Source organism: Cricetulus griseus, chromosome 7 (genome assembly GCF_003668045.3).
Source record: "Cricetulus griseus strain 17A/GY chromosome 7, alternate assembly CriGri-PICRH-1.0, whole genome shotgun sequence".
NCBI lineage: Eukaryota > Metazoa > Chordata > Mammalia > Rodentia > Cricetidae > Cricetulus > Cricetulus griseus.
Window position 1 is genome coordinate 127,881,816 of NC_048600.1, and position 25,250 is coordinate 127,907,065.

The 25,250-nt window shown below is 52.1% G+C and overlaps 2 protein-coding genes across 2 annotated transcripts in view; both read right to left on the bottom strand.

The window, feature by feature from the left end:
- The window catches only part of Fdxr (ferredoxin reductase), an 8,259-nt gene extending 3,098 nt beyond the window's left edge, over nt 1-5,161 (bottom strand). The window contains exons 1-6 of the mRNA XM_027425733.2: nt 4,979-5,161; nt 4,231-4,331; nt 1,563-1,658; nt 1,231-1,353; nt 1,010-1,123; nt 613-714 (exon numbers count right to left, since the gene is read on the bottom strand). Coding sequence (XP_027281534.1) covers nt 613-714; nt 1,010-1,123; nt 1,231-1,353; nt 1,563-1,658; nt 4,231-4,331; nt 4,979-5,057 — 615 coding nt within the window. The 5' untranslated portion in view covers nt 5,058-5,161. The remainder of the gene's footprint in view (nt 1-612; nt 715-1,009; nt 1,124-1,230; nt 1,354-1,562; nt 1,659-4,230; nt 4,332-4,978) is intronic.
- Nucleotides 5,162-11,969: 6,808 nt separating this feature from the next.
- Nucleotides 11,970-23,660, bottom strand: Fads6 (fatty acid desaturase 6). Its single transcript, XM_027425729.2, has 6 exons — nt 23,498-23,660; nt 22,682-22,848; nt 14,591-14,771; nt 13,679-13,866; nt 12,641-12,820; nt 11,970-12,132 (listed from the first exon to the last, which is right to left on the bottom strand). Exons 1-6 carry the CDS (start codon nt 23,658-23,660, stop codon nt 11,983-11,985), a joined length of 1,029 nt encoding a protein of 342 aa, XP_027281530.1. The 3' UTR covers nt 11,970-11,982.
- Nucleotides 23,661-25,250: the final 1,590 nt, after the last annotated feature.

Sequence of the window (25,250 nt, forward strand, 5' to 3'; positions counted from 1 at the left end):
TCCCACTCCAGACCAGAGAAAGCCAACAGCCCAAAAAACTATACCGCTGCTCCCCCTGGTGGCCACATAGAGCATTGATGCCAACTCTGCAAATGGCTCCTAGGTAACAGGATTCCCTCTGATGCTTCCACAAGGGGTTTAAGGGTGCAAGAGCAATTTATGTGAGCCAAACAGGCTAGTTCAGAACCCCACAGGGTTCTTGTTTTGTGGGGAAACAAATAATCCAATCTCATCACAGAATGTAAACATGTAGTGAAGGAAGGTTGCGGATGTAAAGGCCACTAGTAACTGAGACCGTGCTACAGAAGAAACACCTACGTAAGGCAGCCTGGAAGACCTCCTGGCAGAAGGAACAGTCACTCCAAGAATGAAAAGAGGGAGGAATATTAATTCTGGACTAGCAGGAGGTCAGTCCAGATGTTCCAAACAGGGAGGACATGTGTGCACATGTCCAGTGGCACAGTGGAGGGTGAAGGTATCTTATCTGCCCGGCTCCCGGAGGAAACAGGCACTGGGCTGTTTGGAGGGATGAGGCCTGAACCCCACCTGCTGGGGCATTCTCTGCTCAGTGCGCTCCCACCTCCACCCCTCCAGCCGCTGACTGACCCTCACCTCCAGGTGCTCAGGTGGGGTCAGCAGGATCCGGGCCACATCCAGAGCCACGTTCCCCTGTCCCAGAATCACAGCTGTGTCACAGCTCAGATCCGGTGCCAGCTGGAGGAGAAAGGTCTTGATAGCATGTCCCTTTCCCTAGCTCTAGTCAGGCTAGTCTCATCTGCAGACACCTGAGGCCAGGCCCAGCTGTGCCTCAGGCTGCCCTATCCTTAGATAGTCCACTCTAGTCTGCCCCCCACCCCCACCCCTGCCCCCCAGGTCTCCACAGATCACCTGGCACAGTTGTCAATGTCTCACATCTCAGCTGGTTCTTCACTGCCTTGACCTCAAACTCTAACACCTCAGGGATGCCCTAACTCCAGTCAGGAGCAGCAAGGATGCTCCCCAAACTCACCTCCTGGTTCTCAGGAAGCCCATTGTACCAGCCCACAAAGGCCCGGGCTGAGACCACCCCAGGTAGCTCCTCGCCAGGAATTCCCAGGGTCTGGTGGTCCTCTGCTCCATAACTCTGAGGAAAGAAGCAGCCCGCAGCCAGGCCCAAGGACTCAGTACCAGCCTCCTGTCTCCCATCAGCCCCTCCTCTCACATCCAAGGGCCCACCACACGGGCACTCACCAGCACCACCGCATGGTAGGCTTCCTGAAGCTCCGGCACCGACACATCCCTGCCCACCACCACGTTGCCCCAGAAAGAACAGCGATCTGAGCGGGCTGTGTGTGTAAACGTGTTGATGACATTCTGCCAGGCAGCATTGGGGAAAGGAACATTAGGAGACAGGGCAGCTCCTGGGAGTTATGTCCGTATCACCCTCACCCCGTGATCCCCAGGATGGAGTCTGGGTCCCATCACAGAGAGAGCCGAGGGTCACTCTATCACACCAGGGAGCCCATCTATCCTCCTCATTTTTACTGTCTCCAACACCACCCCCCACACCGAAAGACACCCACCTTTACTTCGGGGTGGTCAGGTGCCACGCCAAAGCGCACCAGGCCAAAGGGCACAAACTGCTTCTCGTAGATGTCAACATGGGCCTGGGTGTGGTGCTGGAGGAAAAGCACAGCTGGTGGGCACAAGAGGGAGGCTGGGCCCCCACAAAGCCCCCTTCCCCAGACAGAGCAGGAAAACTCAGCTCAAATGGCCAAGGAGCCTGGCTCCTACCACCCACGAGCAGATAGAAGGCTCTGGCTCTCCTGCCCAGACAAGGGTTCTGGAGAACCATACGCAGTGAGACAAACTAAGGTCAGAGTCAAGGACTTCCAACAGAAAATGGGAGAAGCTGCAAGCATGTATCAGGGCTTAATCCTCGGTCAGATGTAGACCTCCTTCACCCTCTAGATACGCTGGCCATGTGACCCGAGACCCCACGTTCGAGAACCTGCCTTAGCTCTCTGTCTCCAAGATGATGCCACTGGGACAGGGATCAGCAAGATGGAGTGGGGACACAGGTGGGACAGAGAGAATGGACACAGCTGGGTGTGTGGGGCAGAGAGAATAGGCACAGCTAGCTGGGGTGTGTGGGGCAGAGAGAATGGGTACAGCTAGCTGGGTTGTGTGGGGATAAGAGGGGGTGGCAGTGGGCCTATTCCCAGCTTTCAGCTGCCCCGTGTGGCCTGTCCTCCCAGGGCACTTTGCAAGATGTAGTGAGGGTATGAGATTGGAATCGGCCAGACAAGCTTGGTCTGGCTTTGCTGCCACCAATAGCATGGGCCTGGTAGGTCCCAGAACACCTGGGCCTCAGTCTCCTCCTCTGTGAACTGGGAGGCCCTGGGGAAGGTAGGACTCAAGGCAGATGTGGTCCTGCTACCTCCTCCCAACTCTGCCTTTGTCCAAATCCTACTCTCCCTATTCTACCACCCACCCTAAGCCCAGCCTTCCAACCTATCTGCCTCTTTTATCCTTGGCCAGCCCAGAGGCGGCCTCCAAAATCACCTCTCTCAAACTCCATGGAAACTGAACACATGAAGAGCTCAGGCCTTGAAGTCAACAGCCAGAGCCAGACCCATCTCCAATGCTAACTGGCTGTCACAGGGGAAAGCTTCTGCACATTTCTGTGCAACAAAACGTCCCATCCCTCTGGGTCATACTCAAGGCTGAGTGAGTCAGGCCCAAGCTCTGAGCCCTGGGCTCCCCCAGTGGGAGGACACACTGCACTCATTCAGCACATTACAACTGTGGCCGCCATTGGAGCACATCATTTCTTGTTCAAAAACCTCCCCATGCTTCTTTCAACGCCATAGGGCAAAGTTCAAACTGCTTAGCCTACTGGGCATCCCTAAACAGCCTGACATCACTGTCTCCATCTCCCACTCCATCCTGCTACAAAGGGAGTCTTCCTTCCGGGCACAAGGTTCTCAGCCAGCCTGCCTCACAGTAGTTCAAATCTTACACACAGACCCATTCCTAAGACCCTCCTCTCTCCTGTCGACTGCACTTCTCTGAAAGGAACAGGTTCTGAGGCCTGGAGTCCTCTGTTCCTCCGGGACACACACTCAGGATGTCCTGGGGACGTCTTACCCACCCCCCTCCTGTGATCTCAAATCTTGTAGCTCTGTCATGGCCTCTCTCTCCTCCCCTCTTCTCACCCTACCTCTTCACCTCAATCTGAGACCTCAGACCCTGAGACCCACGGTGTCTCACTCCGTGTATCTCATCCCTGTCTTCGTCCCTTACCCTTGTAAGTAGCTGCAGAGTCATGAATCAGTCACTTCTCAGCAGAGGTCTCCATGAGACCTTCGTAGTGTCATCCCTGAGTAATCCAGGCCAGTGGGTCACACTACCTTCCAAGTATCTGTATGCATTATCAATGTAACCGACCTTTCCCCTGCCTTGTAGATATTACAAGCCCTCTAAAGTTTAGACACTGTTTCATCTTAGTCAGTCCGGGTATCCCTTACTCTTAAAAAATACTTATTTTATTATTTTTAGGTGTGTGTGTGTGTGTGTGTGTGTGTGTGTGTGTGTGTGTGTGTGTATGTGTGTGTGTGTGTATGAATAAAGATGCAAGCAGAGGCCAGAAGAGGACATCAGAGTCCCTGGAGCTGGAATTGTGAGCCACTATGTGGGTGCTGGGAACCCAACTGCCATGGAGCCTTCTCTCCAGCCCTTCTCCCTTCCTCTTTTGCCTTAAGGTCTGAGGCAGTGTTTCACGTCTATCTGGTATCCTTGGGATCCTGCCTGACAAGATTAATACTGAAAGCTTTGAGACCTTGGCCTTTAGTAGGAGAAAATGGACAGACATGGGGAGGGCTGGAGCTGAAGGCTGGGGTGAGGTCAGCAAAGCTGAAGACAAGGCAGCCTTGAAATGTACAAGGCTGGAGATGGAGAAATGTAAAAGAAGATAAGGGGAGGTATCGGTCTTTCCCACAAGACCGAAAACCACTTCGCTGCCTGGTGGGGCAGTCAGCGCTGCCCATCTGTCACTGACCACCAACCATGGGACAAACACATTTCTCTCACAGCTGAGGACCTAGGTGGGAACCTCAGCTACAGGTGTGGAATCAGGTAGAAAGGACACAGCTTAGATGAGCTGGAAGCCCCTTCCTCATCAGGCGAACCGAAGGGCTGGAGCCTACCCACAGAATTGGGGTAAGAAATGAATGGCTAGAGAGGGCCTACCTTTAACAGGTGCTGGGCTGTGTAGAAGCCAGCTGGGCCACTGCCAACCACACAGATCTGAGGGGTCTCTTGCGTGGAGAACTGCTGGCAGAAGCCTGGGGCTGGGCAGAGGAGGGGACAGCAAGGTTAAATCAACACTCTCTAACCACCCCAATCCAACTCTGTCCAATTGCGGCTTGACCTTCACCCTCACCTGCGTCCTCCTTTTTCTGTTCCTCAAAGCTTCACCATTTCATCTGAATGTCTGAGGCCGTCTTTATCCAGAACCCATGCCTCACCTATGAACGTGCTACGCCGATATCGACAGTACGCCAGACCCCCTTGGCCCCTGAGTCTGTCCTGCACAGCACTTCATTTTCCTTGTGGGGCTCCCTGTATGATCCCACGTCTTCCTGTCCCCATCACCTCTCTATCTTGCTTCTCCCCCGCCCCCCCCATCCTTTCTTTTCCCACAGAGCTCTATCGCTCATACCCTCACCAGGGTCCCTGTCACCCCCGTTGCCCTCGCTCACACATGCGGACCTCATGGTCTAGCCTTTTCGCCTTTCCTGGCCCGTGCCTTAGGCAGGACGCCTCGCACCTCATGGCACAGACCCTCCTCCCCGGTACTGCACTCCCATTTCTCCCGCAAGAGCAGACAGCTTCGGCTTCGCCCCTCGCCAGCCCCGCCTCAGCTCCGCGCCGACCCCTGCTCCTGACCACAGGCCTCCCCTCGCCCTGGTGCAGCCCCCAAGAGCCCTGCTCCTACTCGGGATGCTCCTGGAGGGAGGCGGCCGGGCCCCCGGCCGCGCGGACCAGCGCCACCAGCGCCAGCAGCGAAGAGCCATGGCTGAGAACGGCGACCAGCGGGCGGGAAGGCTCGCAGCGACTCCGAGGTGCGGAGCGCGGGCGAACACTCCGCCGGGGGCGGGCCTCCGGGCTCGCCCATCACTGGGGCCCGCCCCAGACCTCGCCTCCCGCTCACCAGGAAAGCTCAGCCTCCACCCCGGACTCCGAAAGAGCCCCGCCCCCGGAGAGAACCACGCCCCCAGCCCCCGAGGCCCCGCCCCCAGAGCATGCGAACTTCAAAAACTTAACGAATTTCTTCCCCGTCTTCCTAGTCGCTACAGATACCGGAAGTCGGGGGTTTGCAGAAACGCGAATCCCCAACGCCGTTTCGGTTGCTCTTAGAGAAGGGAGCCAATTAGAAAGGAGTTTATTTTACGTAAACCTTGTCGCTCGCTGATGACGCAAGGCCCGGCTGCCGTGGCCTTTTGATAGGATGGCTTCCTTGTTGAGTGATTTTTGTCCCAGCCAATCAGGAGCCCAGAACCCGGAAGTTTCTGGTATCCCGGCTCCAGACGCTGCTGCTTTCTTTAGTCGTGGGTGTTGGGTTGGTGTGGCCTCAGAGATACTGTTCGTGTCAGACCAGGGGAAATATCAAACGCTCAAGAGCTTGTCTCTCGTCACTTTCTTCCCATCATATGGGGGAAAACGCGCGAATAGACTCCGCTCTGGCACTGAGAGCAGATCCCGACCTTCACCCCCAGTGCAGGGATCAGGGTACCTTAAGGGGCAGGATGTAAGGAGGCACCCAAAAAGCTCAGTAACCAAGGTAAATCATTCATATTCTAATTATTACATGTCTTAAAAGAAAGTTTGCGCAAAACATAAGCAATATCTATTTTAAAATTTTTATTACATCTACTTTACTGGATTATTTAATTTATGGGGGCCAGTGTGCGCGAGCCACAGCGCTCACATGGTATGTGGTGGTCAGGGGAGATCTTTCAGGAGTTGGTTCTCTTTCCATGTCTGGCCCGGGGGCAAGCTACTTTACCCTCTCGCTGACCCACAGTATTTTCTACACACGGACAGGAGCTAAGAATGATGGAGCATCTACTTGATGTGGGCAAGAACTTGGATTCAACCGCAGCACTAGAAATATAATTAAAGTAAGGGCAGGGTTCATCGTCACCTTTGACCAGTAAGCCTAACGCTTCCCTTAGGGTTCTTTCCCTTCTCGGAAGACTAACCTACCCTGTCATTCCCCCAGCATCTGACTCTTTATTTATTTTTGTTGAACCCACGGACTTGCGCAATTGCGCAATTGCTCTACCTTTTAACTGCACCCCTTGCTCCTTGCTTAATTTTCTGTCTCATAATTCAGCAACAAGGCCAGTCTGAGTAGAGTGATGCCGGGTCTCACAAAACAGCATGCTGCTTCTTTTGTGACACGTAGGTGGCAGCGGGAGTGTCATCATACTAGTTGAAAGTGGCCTGACTGGTCTGGCTGTCACCTGATTTCTTGAGCCAGATGAACGGCTGGATTTCAGTTTGGTGAACTTCATGCTGAGTGACTCCATGTTGGTTTTTATTCTGGTCTTTAGAGCCTTGTTCGGGAGCTTAATCTAGAACAAAAGCTTCCCCTGTTTTAGGTTTCATACTTTTGACACTATTTTAAGATTATTTTTAGCCGGAAGGTAGTGGTGCATACCTTTAATCCCAGCAGTGGGAGGCAGAGGCAGATGGTTCTCTGAGTTTGAGGCCAGCTTGGTCTATAGAGTGAGTTCCAAAACAGCCAGGGACACACAGAAAACCCTGTCTTGGGGGAGGGGGATATGTGTATGTGTCTTTCACAAAAGAAGTAGCAGCTGTTTTGTGAGACCCAGCATCACTCTACTCAGACTGGCCTTGTTGCTGAATTATGAGTCAGAAAATTAAGCAAGGAGCAAGGGGTCCAGGCTGTGGTGGTGTAAGCCTTTAATCCCAGCAGTCAGGAGGCAGATGCAGGCAAATCTCTGAGTTTGAGGCCAGCCTGACATACAGATCAAGAAGGGCCAGAGCTACAGAAAGAAGCCCTGTCTTGAAAAGGCAAACAAATGATTTTTGGTAATTGAATTTTAACATACAGAAAAGTGCACGCATTATAATCAGAGTTGGATGGGTTATGAGCCCATAAGGTATAATGATGTGACTGACACCCAGATTGAGAACCAGGACATAGTGAGTATCCCAGGAGTCCTCTGCCCTGTAAGTCACTTCCTCACTCTCTTACTGAGATGTAAATATCATTCTCTAGCATGTCAAATGCTGCCCACAAGCCTATTTTGTGTGACCCACAAAACATACATATGGCTTCGGAACCACCAGAGCTGGAATTTCAGGCAGTTGTGGGCCATATGACGTAGGTGCTGGGAATTGAATTCTGATCCTCTGTAAGTGCAGCAAGTATTCTTAACCACTGAGCCATCTTAATTTTTATCTAATATTTTATGATATGAAAAATTACTTGTTTATAAATAAAATTTTATTGGACCACTACTGTGTTCATTTCTTTTTAAAACGTTTTATTAATTCTTTGAGAATTTTATACAATGTATCTTGATCACATTCACTTCCTGTTTCTCCCCCAATCCCTTCTAGGTCCACCCCACCACCCCAACTTCATGTCCTCTTTTTTTTTTTTTATAACCCACTGAATCCAGTTTCTGTTATCCAATATCCACGTACTCATGGCAATGTGGACCTACCAGGGGCCACACCCTTAAAGAAAACTGACTTACCCTTCCCCAGAAAGCACCAACTATCCGGAGAACCTCAGTTAGCAGTAGGGGCTGTGAACCCTTCTCCCCTTGTGGTTCAAATGAAAAAGACTCACAGGAAGAGGCACTATTAGGAGGTGTGGCCTTGTTGGGAATAGGTGTGGCCTTGTTAAAGGAAGTGTGTCACTGGGGGCAGGCTTCAGAGTTTTAGATGCTCAAGCCAGGTCCAGAGTCACTCTTCCTTTCTGCTGCCTAAGGATCCAGATGTAGAACTCTTAATCCCTCTCCAACACCATGTCTGCCTGTGGGCCGCCATGCTTCTCGCCATGATGATAACTGAACTGTAAGCCAGCCCCAATGAAATGTTTTCCTTTATGTAAGTGCCGTGGTCATAGTGTCTCTTCACAGCAATAGAAACCCTAACTAAGAGGCCCCTCTTTGCTCAAATTTTCACTGGCTTGACCTTGTGTGGACAGCCGCTGGCCACTCTGAGTTCATGAGTACAGCGGTCCTGTCATGTCCGGAATGACATGGCACGCTCTTTTGCCCTGATCTCCCTGACCCCTGGCTCTTAGTCTTTCTGTCCCCACCTTCCACAATGGTCCCTGAGCCTTGGGAGCATGTACCTGTGGCTATTTTATCACTTTGATGGCACAGTTGAGTAGTTGTGACAGAGGTCACATTGTCCACAACACCCAAAGTATTTATCTGGCCTTTTTCACAAAATTTGATATTCTACATTGAATTGTAGGTTTCACGAAGATGGGGCTGTGAGGGAGAATCTCTTTCCCAGAGCGTCACATAGTGCCTAGCACCCAAGGGGCATTCATAAGGGATTTGTCTTTCTGGTTTTTCTTCTTTTATTGATGGATTGATTGATTGATTTAATGTACATAAGCACTCTGTCTGCATGTACACCTTTATGCCAGAAGAGGGCATCAGATCACACTATAGATGGTTTGTGAGCCACCATGTGGTTGCTGGGATTGAACTCAGGATCTCTGGAAGAAGTGCTCTTAACCTCTGAGTCATCTCTCCAGCCCCCTTTTCTTCTTTTAGACAGGATCTCACGTAGCCCAAGCTAGCCTGTACTTGCTGGGTAGCTGAGGATGACCTTGAACTCCTGATGCTCCTGCCTCTACATACCTCTACTGGCATGTGCTACCACACCTGGCCTATGCAGTGATGGGGACTGACTCCAGGGTCTACTGCGTGCTAGGCAAACACTCTACCAACTGAGCCTCAGCCCCTAAAGAATTTATTTTAATGATAAAATCACCAATTATCCTGTCTTGTAGAAGAAAGAGATAGAAATTCAGGCTCAGACACCCAAAATCTCTACAGGACTTTCCATTCAGAAGCAGTGTCTCTGAGAGTCAATAGCATGGATTCTGGAGTCACTGTGTTCAAATGCCGAGTCTGAATTTAACAGTCATGATACTGAGTGAGTTAATCTCAACTTCTTTTTTCTCCCTTTATAACATGAGAAAAGACTCATTCTAACTTGTAAAGATTAAAATTAGAAGACAGATAAGAACATCTGACCTGAGGCTGGAGAGATGGCTCAGAGGTTAGAGCACTGACTGCTCTTCCAGAGGTCCTGAGTTCAATTCCCTGCAACCACATGGTGGCTCACAGCCATCTGTTATGAGATCTGGTGCCCTCTTCTGGTGTGCAGATATACATGGAAGCAGAATGTTGTATACATAATAAATAAATAAAATCTTAAAAAAAAAATCTGGCCTGGCCTGGCGTGCATACCTTTAATCCCAGCACTTTGAAGGCAGAGCAGTGGTTCTCAACCTTTGGGCCAATTGAGAGTCGAACACCCCTTGCACAGGTTCGAATATCAGATATCCTACATATCACATGTTTACATTTCATAACAGTAGCAAAATGAAAACAGTTTTATGGTTGGGGTCACCACAACATGAGGAACTACATTAAAGGGTTAGAAAAGTTAAAAACCACTGAGGTAGAGGCCGATAGATCTCTGAGTTCAAGGCCAGCCACCAGGTGAGTTCCAGACCAGCCAGGGCTATATAGTAAGACCCTGTCTCAAGAAAACAAAACAACAACAAAATCAAAACAAAAACAAACATCAGTTAGCATCGTCACTTCCCATATACTGCTCTACATTAGACCACAGGACGCTGCAGAGCCCTGGAAGAACTTTGTGCATTCGTAATTGTTAGCTCCATATTCCCAGCCCACATCCTAGACTAACAGACAACCACGTTTTGGGGAAACTAAGTGACTTGCTCCTTAGTGCGCCCATAGTATAGTCAGGTCTGTCAGCAGGGCCTCTAGCTGCTGCCCTGGAAAGTACCCCATTCAGGCCCAGATCAATAACAATGAGCCATTAGTTGTGTGTTTGGATCATTTTAATCATTAGCTTTCGGTATGCTGCCAGGACCCTCTCCTGACATTGCGTTTTTCATAGGGAGAATTTGCAGTTTGATGATCACACTCTCAGACCATAAGGCCCCTTCTGAGCTGCTAATGCATTTCCAGTGAGCAGCAAGTATATATAGCAAAGCCGGGGGCCAAGCCCACCCCATCCCAGGAGGACCGCTTGGAGCCAAAAGTGCTGTTTGAGAACCTCCCGGCAGGGAACAAAGTACACACTCCAAAGGAAGAGCAGAGAGCACGTGAAGAAGGGACTCGGAGCAGATACGGAGGCAGAGAAGCACCCAGGGGCCAGCAGCAGCTAGAACCCACTGCCAGGCCAGGCCCTGCCCAGAAGGAGCCCAAAGGAGAGGCTGCCCAAGAGCCATAGCTGGAGGAACAGGTCCTGGAAGAAGCAGTGGTCTCTGCTAGAGGAGGGCCAGGGAGGGTTTGCAGGCCAGTGACAGCTAATCTGCCTAGACCCCAGAGGTGGGTTCCAGCAGCTGGAGTTCGGTGTCTGCCCATCCCGTGGGGTCCCTTTGCTAGCAGTCAGCCTCCCATCATCCGGGTAGCCCATCCAATGATTTAACTGCAGTTATTGTTCTCTCTCCATCAGGGACGGTTTGCCCCCAAGGAGACGTTTAGCTATATTGGCAGTTTTGATTGTCGTGATTTGGGCTCCCAGCATCTAGTCAGTAGAAGCCAGGGGTGCATACGGTGCTCAGCATGGCCTGCCAAGAACCAGCCAAATGCAGGGGGGGTGCGGGGGGCGGTGAGGTGAGAAGCCAGGGTATGAACTAACTGCCCTGGCCTCCCGGTGCAGGTCTAACCTCGGTCTAACCTCGTCTGTCCCTCCTTGAAGTCTCCATTGGGTCCTTCCATGAACCCCCTGCTCCATCCTGTGGCTGAGGCAGCTCCCGCCTCTCTCAGTTGCCTGCTGGACTGGATCTCGGTGTTGTCCCCCAGCTTGGCTTCCTCCTAGGTTTGGTCACAGCGGCTTTCACCCAGGTTGCTCCCCACCACAGCCAAGCCTAGCCTTGTCCTCAACTCTCCTATCTCACCCCACCCACCCCTTTGTTCACCTCTTTCTGCCCTCCAGGCCCAGTTCTAGTTCACCTCCTCCATCCTCAGCGGCCTCCCAGTAATTCACCCAGGTTGGATCCTTCTAAACATGGAACAAAGCAGACTTGTCTAGAGCTAGCCAAGGTCATGCTCAAAGCTGGAGGTGCTTTTTCCAATTTCATGCCTGAGGCATTTGCTCCCCTCTGGAGCGCCTCCCTGAAAATACACTCACTTTTATCTCACTGATTCTGCGGGGCCTGGAGCTGCTGAGCCTGGTCTGGTACCGGCTCCTTTGGCTGAAGAACTATGCGGGGCCTGCCAGAAAGTGACCTCCCCCTGTTGGCCCTGGGGGAGGTACGGGAGGAAGCAACAGCCTGGGCTGTGTACGGCTCCTGGCGCTAGGGAGGTCTGAGCTGAGGAGGCTGGCCCTTCTCCTTGTACCCTCTCCACCTGGGCACAGGATCCCACCTCACCTGCCCCCAGCCCCCTTAGCCCTGCCCTGGCTGAGATGCAGCAGAGAAAGGGGTCGTGAGATGGGGTCAGCTGAGGTCTGGGAGGATCAGGACGCACAGCCTCTGTATTGCTCTCACCCCCTCTCCCAGCCCCCAACCTCCACTCAACTCCCAGAAAAGCCAGCAGAGCAGGAGACCCCCAGGACGTCAGGCACACTCTGCCCTGCTTCACTGTCTGCCTGAGACCACCATGTCCCAGGTCCACCTGTCCCACCCGGGCCAGCAGTGCAGGAGGGCCAGGACTGGGCTAGGGAGGGGGCCAGCCCTCACTGCATCCCCACTAGCTCAGTGATGGAAGGGGCGTGCACCATGAACTCCTCATAATGACTGAGGAACAGCTGAAAGCGAGCCAGGTATGAGTCCTCATTATAGGGCAGCTGCTTGTCATGAAGAAACTTCGATACCAAGGGCTTCACCTGAGAAGGAGTCAAGGAGAGAGAGCCCTCTGAGTCGCAGGCCTGTAGCAGGCTGCTCATCCCAGGAGCTCGCCCTTGTCCAACCCTAGCCATTGTCTGCTGGGGAAGAGGGGGCTGAGGTATAGGGGAACTTTTGCATCCTTCTACCCTACCCTAGAGGAGAGGAATGGCCTCATCCTCACAAGACCTCACAAGACCCTCGACTACTTGCCCACCTTCCTCAGCCCAAAGGGTGAACAGCTCCCTCTGCTAAGCATCTTCTGTGGGTCTAATTTCACGTCTAATCTCATCCTTAAAGCCATCAAGATGAACCTTGTCCCCTCCCATTTTACAGATAGGGAAACTGACACTCAGTGAACTTGCCCAGAGTCACACTGCTGCTAGGAAACCCAGGTGACTGATATAAACCCATGTTGTACTCCAGGCCGCCCTTCATGGGTGACCTTTGAAAAGGCCAATGAGGGGACTTGGAGTTCAGGTCCTACCCCTCTTCCCAGCCTTTGGCTACCTTCAGGCACATGCGGTCAGAGAGCCAAGGGAAGAGGTGGTGCTCCACATGGCAGCTGATGAGTGAGTGGCCGAATGCCCAGTCCAGCACCGGCTGCCGTGGCAGGTTCAGCACCCCCAGGGTCATCATGTGAATCCGCCGGGGCTTCTTGTCCGGGGAGAACATAGGCAATCCGATGTGCTGTGACAGACATATGGGTCACACGCTGCGCTGGCTTAGATAGCCCTGGGTCTGTCTACACCAAGCATACAGGGGCCAGTGGGACCCTACAGCCCAGTTCCAGGGCTAGCCCAGTCTACAATGAGCTGAGTCTTGCGCATGCCTGGGCCTCTCCCCATTTAGACAATGAAGGGCTTTGCCTGTGCATTTTTTCAGAGCCCTGGTATTCAAATGCCCGTGACTCACTGCTTGCTCTTCTGACCCTAGATGCCTCACACTGGTGACATGCTTTTACCTGTGTGTCAGAGCTCAAGTAGAGCAAAGTGAGGGCCCAGCCAATGTCACCAGGCAAGCCAAGGGTGGGGCAGGAGATGGGGCAGGGTGGGGGTCTTGAGAACAGCATTCAACGCTGGCACCATTTCTACAGGGAGACCTCGCTGCCCCGCTGTGGGTGAAGACCTGTCCCATCTCTCTGCACAATCCCCTGGCACTCAGCACATCTGCAGCCAATTACTCTACCTTCCCATTGTATCCCATCTGCCTGTCTCAGTTCAACTGAAGTACTTGTTTACCTCCAAGCAGGGGCCAGGGGCCTGCCTAGTGGAGAAGGTGTTTGTATGTACTGATTGAACAAAACAGTAGAGGAGGATGTGCAAACTTGACCTTGAATGGCCGGAGAAGAAAGCAGGGAGGGTCTCTCCGGGACCTGGCAAAGGCTTCGGTGAAACCCAAACTCCCTGTGATGGCCACAGGATAGGGACAGGAACTGGGGAAAGCATTCCTTGATGACCTCTCTCTACCTAAACCTCGGGTCTGTCTGCTGTCAGACACCCTGGAGATGCACCTCTTTGCTGCCTGTCTCCGGGGCTGAGAGCTCACCTGGAAGATGTTGACATGGAGATAGGGGTGGGCCAGCAGGGATCTGGCGAGCAGCATGCAAGCCAGCGCTGAACTGGAGCTCTTGAAGCCCGACACATTCAGGAACAGCCAATACTGAGAATAAAGGCCCAGGGATATGAAGCCCAATGTCCGAAGTGCCACCCTCAGCTCTTCCTTCCTCAAACGCTCTGTCAGAGGGACAAGCAGAGATGTAAGAGGGAGCCATCATGAGCTGGCTCCCTGGTGACCAGGAGTGTTAAGGTAGAGGGGTGCCCTGGGTGTATCTAGTGAACCCACACAACATGAAAAGCATGTCTGCCCTTTGCACCCTGGCCAAGGTCAAGGTCTGCTCTATAGCCCCGTTCTCCTCCCCCTGGGTACTGTCCCATGACAGCAGTGATTGCAACCTACAGTGTGGTTTGTACCAGGACATCCACAAAGTGGTCCCCCACACTCTTAAGATTTTGTTAGAAGCATGTGTGCGTGCTGGTGCCCATGGAAGCCGGAGGTGGTGATTGATTCCCCTGAAGCTGGAGTTACAGGGGATTGTGAGCAGCCCAGCACAGATGCTAGGAATTAAAGTCTGGTCCTCTGGAATAGCGGAAGCCCTCTTAACCTCTGAGCCATCGCGCCAGCCCCAACAAAGTTCCCTTACATCTGTGGGCTCCTTATGTTTCCACACCATCCTTGAGTAGGTGAAGAACCTGAGGCAGGCAGGTCAAGTTACCTGCCCACAGCCACCAGCCGGTAAGTGGAGGAGAGACCTGCACCAGGTTCTTTCCACCCAGCTTGGCTGCCTCTGTCAGTCTTGACTGTGGCTCCCAGCTGTCTTCACAAGCAGGGTCCACAAAGCCAGGAAGGGAGGAGAGAGGGCTGGGGCAGGCCCTCAGGACGCTCCAGTCCAGTACTCACCGAGGGCAACCAGTGGAGTTAAAATGGGGATGGAAAGCGGTGCCAGGAACATGTAGATGTAACGGTTGAGGCTGGGCACCTTCCACGTGCTGGAGTCCCCCAGACCCACCACGTTGGTGTAACCATGGTGCATGTTGACGTGGTTGAACTTGCCGAACTCTGCAGGAAAGGCTGTGCATACCTAGAGTGGGAGCCCAAAGGGTACTGGGGCCATGCTGGACACAAGTGAACCAAGCAGAACCCGAGGAGCCTCAAGAACACTCCGCCCTCCCCAAGCCCATCACTCCAAAGCCCTCCTCTGCATCCCCAGCTGGTCTAACTTGTCCCCCGTGACCGAGTAGCACACTGCCATCTACTTGATGTTGCTCTGCAAAGCATTTAGGGACAAGGAGGTTGGATCCCAGGATCGCCACTCCCCCACTGGCCACCAGCCAGGCAACTTCTCAGAACCCAGAGGCTTTATCAGTGCAGATAAAGTGGGAATCCGCCACAATTATTTTTTTGTGTGTACCTGGCAAACAGCTGTGCCTTCATGACACTACTTGGCAGCCTGAGCTCAGAGGAGCAAAGAAAAGTTTCCAGGAGTGGTTTGAGGGTGCCTGGGGTCACTTCCAGAAGAGCCCACACTGCAGGCTGGAGGGGCATTGGGGCACTGGTATGCACAGAGCCAGTATCTTGAGTATGCCACGGGATCCTTTAGTGCCACTCACCAAAGCTCAGCACAAGCTCTGCCAAGGAGTGCAAATCATTCTGAATGCAAAAAAGGGGCTAGGTTGTTTCTTATGCAGATGTATGCAGATGTATGGCCTCAAGGGTTTTATCCAGGCCAGAAGATTTGACTTCAGTGAAGATGCTTTCCTGTTTCCAGAAGGGTAAGGTTCTCAAGGCCAGCTGCTATGAGGCAGGGAGACTGCAGGGCACATGGGGCTGAGCACCAGTCCTCACAGTACACCCCTGGGGATCTGTCCCATGTAGAAGAAGCTAATTCCTTTTGTTTTATTAGTGTGTGTGTGTGTGTGTGTGTGTGTGTGTGTGTGTGTGTGTGTGTGTGTGTGTGTGTGTGTGTGTGTATGTGTGTGTGTGTGTGTGTGTGTGTGTGTGTGTGTGTGTGTGTGTGTGTGTGTGTGTTGTGTGTGTGTGTGTGTGTGTGTGTGTGTGTGTGTGTGTGTGTGTGTGTGTGTGTGTGTGTGTGTGTGTGTGTGTGTGTGTGTGTGTTGTGTGTGTGTGTTGTGTGTGTGTGTGTGTGTGTGTGTGTGTGTGTGTGTGTGTGTGTGTGTGTGTTGTGTGTGTGTGTGTGTGTGTGTGTGTGTTGTATGTGTGTGTGTGTGTGTTGTGTGTGTGTGTGTGTGTGTATGTGTGTGTGTGTATGTGTGTGGTGTGTGTGTGTATGTGTGTGTGTGTTGTGTGTGTGTGGTGTGTGTGTGTGTGTGTGTGTGTGTGTGTGTGTGGTGTGTGTGTGTGTGTGGTGTTATGTCATGTGTGCACACGAATGCCATGATGCATGTGAGGAGGTCAGAGGACAACTCTGTGGAGTCAGTTCTCTGTTTCCACCTTTATGTAGGTTCCAGGGATCAAACTCAGGTCACTAGGACGGGATAGTGGCTTTTACTTCCTGAGCCATCTCTGGGGCACCTGGCAGTAACTTCTTGCTCTCCCCCCAGGCCAGTTCTCTTTTACCAAGAGATGCACTCAAAACTCTCATTGATTTATTTTTTCATGCAGTTTTTTGCTCACTTCCGCATCCTGCAGCACTTGACGTGGGGGTAGGGGTGGGGGGGTGGCGGGGGACTCCATGCTAGGCCTATGGGAATACCAGGGACAGGCGTGAACGATACTGAACTCCATAGCATGCCTCATTCTGACCCAAGCAAGCCCACTGCTGTCAGGACAAAACTCAAAGGGTCCTTTTCTGTGACCCTCACTCTTATCCTAAGAGTGGTTAAGTCACACCTCTGTTCATTCCTAGTACCCTGAGGACCCGCCCTCGGGCACTTGCATTCCCTGAACCCGCAGCATGTGAAAGCCCAGACTGCAGTAACACCCATGTCACATTTTGGGAATATTCATTAAAAAAAAAAAAAAAAGAATACTGCTGGCTTATTTGAAGCTCACGTTTCCAGTTGTTTTGACTGACAAACCCTACTGCTGAGGCACCACCCCTCAGAATTGGGAAGGGACCACCTAGTCCCTGGGACAGCCAAAGGCTTCTTAGGGAAGCAAGGGAGCCAGGCTGACCATAACCTTCGAACCCCTGCCTGAGGGACAGTGACCACCACCCTTCTTTCTAACCCTGCCCTTACTGCTGTCCCCACTCCTAGCCCATCTCAGAAGTGGCCCCATGATGGCCTTGGCTTCCACCTGGAGACCTGGATTTTGCCCTTGACCCTTCTCACTCCTCCACCCCACCCCCTCCACCGTCGTGTGATAGATGGCACCCAGCCAACATCCTCCTGCACCCCCCTTCCCTGCACCCCAGCCTGGCCCTGCAATCCCTCATACCTTCCTCCTGACCTCTCTACCAACAGCCTCCAGCCAGTTTCCTGCGTCATCTACCACAAATCAAACGAGCAGAGCCACCTAGTTCAACCCAATTTAGATTGCGCTCTAATTTCATACTTGTTTTTTAATCCTGCAAAGTAGTTTTTGTTTCTTTGGGCAAGGTCTCTAGTCCCAAGCTGGTCTCTAACTCCACGTATACCTGAGGATGACCTTGAACTCCTGAGACTCCAGCCTCTACATTCCTAGTGCTGGTTACAGGTGTGAACCACCAGGCCTGGTTTTATGCAGCACTGAGGATTAAACTTGGGGTTTTGTGCACGTTGGACAAGTACTCTGCCAACTGAGCTCCAGCCCCAGCTCCTGTTCATGTAACAGAAGAAAATAAAACAAAGAGGAAATGATAAAAGAACAGCATGGGCTAATTCCTTGGTTGATGTCCCAGGAGGAAAACTTAGCCCCAGACTTCGTGTTTGAGTCAAGATCTCTCTGTGTAGTCCTGGCTATCCTGGAACTCACTCTGTAGACCAGGCTGACCTTAAACTCACAGAGATCCACCTGCCTCTGCCTCCTAAGTGCTGGGTGAAAGGTGTGTGGTACCATGCCTGACTACCGCTGGACTTTTTAAGCTCTTTCTCATGGCACACCTCTTCGGCTACAACACAAAGTACTGGTTCCTCTGCCTGACATGTGGGCCTTCTTGGCCCCTTTCACCTGGAGCCCTGTGAGAATCTAGTGGCCTCCAGACAACTGACCAGCTGCTCTTCCAAAATTCCTTCAGGGTTTCCCAGCCTCTGCACCACTGATACTAAAGACCAAGTCGCTTTTCCCCACACCAACCCATTTTTCAAGTGTGTGTGTGTGTGTGTCCAGCCCAGAGCTTGTAGCTTGCTCTGGGGGTTCCACCGTCTGTGCCTCCTGAAGCTGGACTTACAGGTGGGCCAACAAGTCCACCCATCACGTATGGGATTCTGGAGATCCAGTCTCTCATCCTTATGCCTGCATGGCAAATACTCATCCCCATAGCCTGTTCCTGTCACTTGTAGGGACTGTGCATCTCGAGAAACTATACGTGTGACAAAAGGCACAGAACTAAACACAAGTGCCAACATCAGCTTCCTTGGTTTTGCTATTGAATGACATAAATATAATTGCTGGAATGAGACAGGAATGACCGATCTAATCCACTAGGCTTCTCTGCCCTACATTGAGATATTCTATGAATCTGTAATCATCTTAAGGCTTGAAAGTCTGCATGCAGCAGTGTATTTTGTGCATTGGTCCTCTAAATAAAAATTTAAAAGTAGAGAGAGAGAGGGAAAGAGATCAAAAAGGGAGTAGGTGTTTGCTACTCACAAGGCCGTGCATTCAATCCCCAGAACCTAAAAAGAAAACATACCTCTATCGCGGCTGCCCTTATTCAGACAGAGTACAGAGTCCTGGTGGAAGCACACAGAAGATGGAGAGAGAAGGGCCGGAGAGGACAGCCTTGATGGCGCTGCCCTGGACTCAGCCAGTAGAAAGCATATGAGGATCATGACTAGGCTGGGGGTTCTCTACCGTTTGTGCCACAGGGGACCCATGGATGGTGACAGCCGTTCCCCTGTGTAACACAGCAAGCTACACAGGATTCCTAGTGGATCAGCTGTGGCTCCACCCCACAGCAGAGAGCTGAGTTTACAAGGAGGCTTTAAAGAGGAGACAGAATAAAGAGCTCTGTGATAGCATGGCTGGTTCACACTCATTCAGGGGAGCAAGCATCCTTGGCTGTGACACTAAAGGCCTTTCAGAGGTTAGAACTTAAACCATGATGGCCTGCTCTGTCTACCTTCTGGTGGTCACTAACATGACATCCTTCCCTGGCCAGCTCCAAGGATATACCTAGCAGCCTGGGTGATGTAACCAGGATACAGAATGCATGCTGGGTAAGGCCAGGGTAGGAACTTCCTCAAGTAGGCCAGAAAGGAATCTTGAGAGAAAACTCACCTGGTGTGGGTAGAGGTAGATGATTTTGAATACAGCCCAGAGTGGTGGCCTGTTTTATTCTTTCTACTCCACTCTCCAGAGCAGCTGGGTCAGAGAGAGCCTGGTCCCACACCAGCTCAGACCCAGGAGGCCTCAAGATAATACTTTCAAACACTGAACTACCAAAGAAAACCAGAGGTACCCGACTGATGCCTGGAGCTGTGGAACTCCCAAGGAAACCCAGGTCCTGAGACCAGGTGTTCTACCATGATGGTGTCTCCAGGGGTCCAGGAGGAGTCCTGTGTACCCTCTGAGGTTCCCAGGTCATGTGAACCTGTCCTGTGCCAGGCAACCCAACACCAACACCCGCACCACTCTGCCAGGCTCTGCAGCCGCACAGCTAACAAGCACAAACAATAACAAAACAGTACATCCTCACCAGATAGAACACACAAAGCCACACTGGCTCGTGGAAGGCCTGGGAATTCTGCACTGTCTCATCCAATGCCCTCACAGGGTTAACGAGGAAGCAGTGTTGTCATGCTTGTAGATTCCATGAAGAAACTAATCCCAGATATAGTAATTAACCACCTTGCTCAAGGTCACCACTATTGGGGCTGGGACTCCAATCAAGGCACGAGACTACAAAGGCTACAAAGATGTTGCCCCATAGGCCAGCTAGGTGGGGCTGACCCACACAACCACACACTTGAGAACTGGTCCTAGGGAGGAGGCAGAGTCATACTCTAAGGTTGGAGAATGGAGATGCCCCCCTACTTAGGTTAATTAGAGGTTCTGACTGACAAAACTTACCTCAGCTTTGCTCACAGCTCACCAGAGCCCACTGCAGCACAGCCAACAGTGTCACGACGTGATGGGGGAACCCAGGCCTTTCCTCCCCAGTCACAAAAGGGCATAGGCCTGCAGAACATCACACACACATACACACACACACACACACACACACACACACACACACCATTGGCTAACTTTCCCCTAGACCTTGTCCCCAAGTGGAATGCCAGGTCACAGTCAGCAAATACTGATTAAAGAACTGCTAAGGACTTGGGTCAAAGAAAGAGGAAAAGATGAGGTCATTGAACCAAGTTCGCATGGGACAAAGCTATGGGCAACAAACAGAACTCAGGCCTAAGGCTGTCTGGGTTCCACAGGTCACTGTGCCAGGGTTCTGAAGGAGCTACCAAGGGTCACTAAGAGGGCATTTCAACAGCAGTGTCTCAGCTCCCTGCTGCCACTCAGCACATAGGAGGGCTCCTCTGTCCCCCAGGCAGTCGAAATCAGAAGTCCTTACATTTGATCAGGCATCTGTCCTCTAGAGACCTGAGAAGGGTGCTTCAGAGTATCCTCCACACAGCAAACCCCTTGCAGTTGGTTAATCTGTGACTAATCCCACTTCTTATTCGCTGGCTGCCGCAGGCTCCTAGCACCCGGCACCACTTTAGAAAACCCAAGCAGAACTAAGCCTGCACTCTTGAGTCCCAGCATTGGGATGCTGTCCATACAAACAATACAGACGCCACCCCTGCCACTCCTGGCAGATTACAGACCCCGACCCCAGGCTCCAACTGTGCCTCCGAGTCTGGGAAGACCCAGAGCTCCCTAGAAGGAGAAATATCCTAAAATTGACCCTAGGAATCGTCAGCCTGTGGGTTCCTCATGTCCCTAGCCCTTTGGAAGCCTGGGCTGGTAAGAAGGCATGGGGAGATGGAGAGGAGAAGGCAGGGGATGGTAGGTAAGAAATGATTCCCTGTGTGTGTGTGTGTGTGTGTGTGTGTGTGTGTGTGTGTGTGTGTATGCACACACATGTGTGTGTTTACATAAAGTTGTATAAAAGTTACATGATTTAGGGAGCAGAAGATATAGCTCAACAGTTGAAAGCAATTGCTGCTCTTGCAGAGGACCCAGCACCCATGTCTGATGGCTCAGTCACCTCTAACTCCAACTCTCATGGATCTGATGCCCTCTTCTGGCCTTCACAGGCACTGTGCAAATGTAATGCACACATAGACAGGCCGTGCACACACATACCCATAAATAAAAATCACCCAGCAAGTTAAATTTGCTGTCAAGCCTAAGGACCTGAGTTGGATCCCCAAGAGAAAACTGAGAAATAACTCCTGCAAGTTATCATCTGACCTTCACTGGTGTACCATGGCACGTGCAATGCCCCCCTCACACACACATACATAACAAACGAATAAATGTAATAAAACAAAAATTGTATAAAATTAAAAAAAAGAGTTACGTGACTTGATAAAATACAACAATTGGGTTGGCTGGCCCCAATAATGGGTCCTCTCCAGAAATGCCTGTTCCTGCTAGCAGCTCCCCTAGCTATTCCTAAGAAACCTGGGTGGCAAGGTGAGGGTCCCCTGAAGTAGAAGAGAGAACAAGTTTGGCAGAGGATCTGGGGAGGCTTGAAGAACAATTGTCCAGAGGCCTTTGCCTTCCTAGTGGGCCCACAGGTGGGAAGGCAGAGAGGGAGGGATGGGAGAAGAGACAGCAGAGCCCCTCCTGGAGGCTAAAGGAACAAGGAGCTTCTCAGGTGGCTTGGCCGCCAGCAGGTGAAAGAGCAGGCTACAGAGCTGGAGTGCTGCCCCCATGTCTGCCCTTCAAATAATAATCCCTGATTGCAGAACCCAGAGGTTTCCCTGAGCCAACACAGCCCGGAGCAAGACTGGCCAGTTGCAGGCATCCTGGGCAGAAGAAACTGTCCACCTTAGGCCTAGTGCTTCAGAGAGAGCCAGAGGGGCCCAGGTGTCAGTGTCCAGGCGTCTGTACTGGCCCTTGGGGTTCTGACAGGGTTCACCCTCAGCTGCTCCAGCGGTGCACATTCACTACGTTCCCTTTTAAAAGAGCCCTTACCATCTCCCACCCTGCAGTTCTTTCTCTTCCTCTCCCTGTCTCCCCCCTTCCCCTGCTTCTCTTTCCTCTCTCCCACTGCTCCTGTCCCCAGAGGCTAGTCTTCCTCCCTTTTTCTCCTTTTTTAACCATCTTTTCCCCCTAATTAAAAAGGAAAGAGCCCTCCACTTGAACTCTTTTGAATGTATAGCATGTTTCTCTCACATGCTGTTTTTTTTTTTTTTTTTTTTTTTTTTTTTTTTTTTTTTTTTTTTTTTTTTTATTACAGCGCCAGGGACCAGGGACATGATGTGAGAAATGTTTATGCCACTAGGCAGATAGATTTTCACAAGATAAGCCAAGTTCATTGTCAGAGGCAGACACAGGGCTGTGTAGGATGTAGAGTTACTCACTAATGTCGACTTCCTCTCAAGGGCTTGGAGGAATACATGTGCACACACACACACAGAGAGGAACTGTATTGAACTCTGCACACTAGGAAATACATGTGCGCACACACACACACACACACACACACACAGAGGAACTGTATTGCACTCTGCACACTAGGAAATACATGTGCACACACACACACAGAGGAACTGTATTGCACTCTGCACACTAGGAAATACATGTGCGCACACACACAGAGGAACTGTATTGCACTCTGCACACTAGGATCCACCTACCCACTGCAGCGGCTGCCTGCCGGTGCGGATGGACACACAGAAGCCCAGCACCTGCCTGCCCCACCCCTGCCAGGCTCACCTCCACAAAGAAAATCATCAGGATCTTGCTCCAGCGTTTGGACTCTGTGAGGGCACCGTGAGTGGCCAGGTGGCTGCCCTTGACCGTGAGAGTGTAATGACACACGCCCAAGATTGTGATGCCAGTGGCAAAGGCCAGGACATTATGGAAGCGTAGGCACAGGAACCCTGCAAAGCGGAGGGACCAGGAATCAGGGTCTTTGGCCATCTTTTGAAAATACAGGTCAAGACCTACGTGCACAATACACATCTCCAAACCCGAGCCAAAGGGTCTGTGGAGGGCAAGTTCCTGGGCCTGAGAGGGGTGGATTGCCTCTCTCTATAGGACTTGGGACACACACACACACACACACACACACACACACACACACACACACACACACACACACACAAATCCCGCGTGGGCTTGCCAAGATATTCTGCTGTCCACATTCTGCCAGGTCACCGTCCTGAGCCCCAGCAGGAGCAGAGATGGGGAGTGGATGTCACAGAGCCATTAGATCCCGGGAGGTGCAGACTGCCTCTTCAGTCCCACTCTGCCCATCTCTGCCATCCCCCTCCCACTCACCCCGCCCCCGTAGAACATGCTCTTCCCTTCTGCCTGTCACCACCCCCTTCCCCATCCATTCAGGACTCCCTGGGCAACTTTTTCGTCCACCACTTTCAAGCGTCGGACTTTGTCCCACCTCCAGCGGGACATGGGGTGGACGCCCCTCAACTAGACTTTGGAGACGGAAGCGGGATCCGGGATCCTAGAGTCCCGAGGTTCCCTTCCAGCCTGCACCACCCCCAACCGCAGCCCGCGCCTTTGTCTCACCCGCCGGCAAGGCGAGCAGGCTGAGAGCGAGGATGGCGCAGTCCACCCCGCGGCGCTCCCACCAGGAGCTCGCCCGCACCACATCCTGCACCTGCCGCTCCAGCTCGCTCAGCAGCGCCTCAGCAGCGCCGTCCCCGGGGGACGCTCTGTGCGCGGGCTCCATGGGGTCCCGGACACTCGGGGCCGGGGACAAGCGAGGAGGACCCGAGGACTCGGGTGTGAGCGGCTGCTGCTCCCTGGAGAAGACAAACGCGCGTGGGGTGGGGTGGGGCGGAGTCACGCACGGAGTTGGGACAGCACCCGCCCGAGGTCACCGTGACAGGCTCGGCACCTTCTGCCACGGGCGGGCAGCCGGAACCTGTGACCTAGGCGGGGCCTGAGTGCAGCCTCCGTGCCAGCCCGCAGCACCAGATTAGCGTGGAGAGGGAGGAGCCGAAGCGGAGCCCCGGGGTGGAGGTGTGTGACCCTGTGACAAGGACCCACCCGGGCGGGAGGGCTTAGCTAGCTGTCCATCACCTCCTCTCCCTCGCCTCTCAGTCTCCTGGCGTTTGTTCTGCGTTCTTAGGCCCAAAACCTGAACGTTTCTCTTTTAAATTTTATTTCATTAAATTATTAATGTGTATGTGTAGATGTGTGTGGTGTCCACGTGGAGTTCAGAGGACTTATGGAATTAGTTCTCGTCCTCCACCATGTGAGTCCTGGAGAACTCAGGTCGCCAGGCTGGGCAGCAGGCACTTTCCTTGCCCGAGCCATCTGCAGCTACCTCAGGACCTCCCTGCCACATGGGCGACATGCATATTCATCTGTGGTATCTGCAACGTAGGCATTTCTGGTTTGCTGAAGAAAACCCAGGGACTCACTTTGCACGTAGGGAGTGTGAGTGTGTGTGTGTGTGTGTGTGTGTGTGTGTGTGTGTGTGTGTGTGTGCGCGCGCGCGCTATTGGTGTGAGGGTACCCAAAGATTCACTTTGCAGATAGGGTGTGTGTATATGTGTGTATATGTGTGTGTATGTGAGTGTGTGTGTGTGTGCGCGCGCGCGCTATTGGTGTGAGGGTACCCAAGGATTCACTTTGCAGATAGGGTGTGTGTATATGTGTGTATATGTGTGTGTATGTGAGTGTGTGTGTGTGTGTGCGCGCGCGTGTGCATGGTTTTAACAGCAGTGACCTGACTCCCCTCTCTGCCCCTTTTCGTCTTCACGTTATTCCCCTCAATTTCATATCAAAACCTTTTTTAAAAAAATTGCCTGGGTCTGGTATGCAAGAGACAGCAGCATTTTCCCAGGAGACCCTTGGGCAGGAGGGGACCTGTCAGGAATAAATGTAGGGAGAAGGGGTCAGCCAAAGAAACACACCTTGAGCAGAGCCCAAGAAACACACTTTGGCCCCTCAACCAGAAGCAAAGAAATGTACCCTGACCCTGAAACCAGTGCCAAAGAAACACTTTGTCCCTGGAATCAGAGCCAGTGAAAGAAATACAACCTGGCCCTAAAATTAGAGTCAAAAGGCTAAAAAGGACCAGTGAAAGAAACAGACTTTGGCCTTGAAACCAGAACCAAATCGGACCCTGAACCTGTGCAGAAAACCAACCAATCCCTGGGCAGAAGATCTAGCCAATCTGAGATCAGGGATTGAAATCTGACCAATCCCCACTCTGGAAATCTCCACCCCACTCTAAGAATTCCTATATAAACCCTGTGTCTGTTCAGCTTGTAACTGTCTATCTATCTTCTTCCACCCTGACAGAGGCAGC

Bases quoted from the DNA above. Each gene is read 5' to 3' on its own strand.
- Fads6 (XM_027425729.2), bottom strand. From the start codon at position 23,660: ATGGAGCCCGCGCACAGAGCGTCCCCCGGGGACGGCGCTGCTGAGGCG. The intron at 22,849-23,497 runs GTGAGACAAAGG...TCCGCTTTGCAG, and splicing joins CCTGCTCGCCTTGCCGGCGG to GGTTCCTGTGCCTACGCTTC. The intron at 12,821-13,678 runs GTGAGCTCTCAG...TGTCTGTCACAG, and splicing joins TCCATGTCAACATCTTCCAG to CACATCGGATTGCCTATGTT.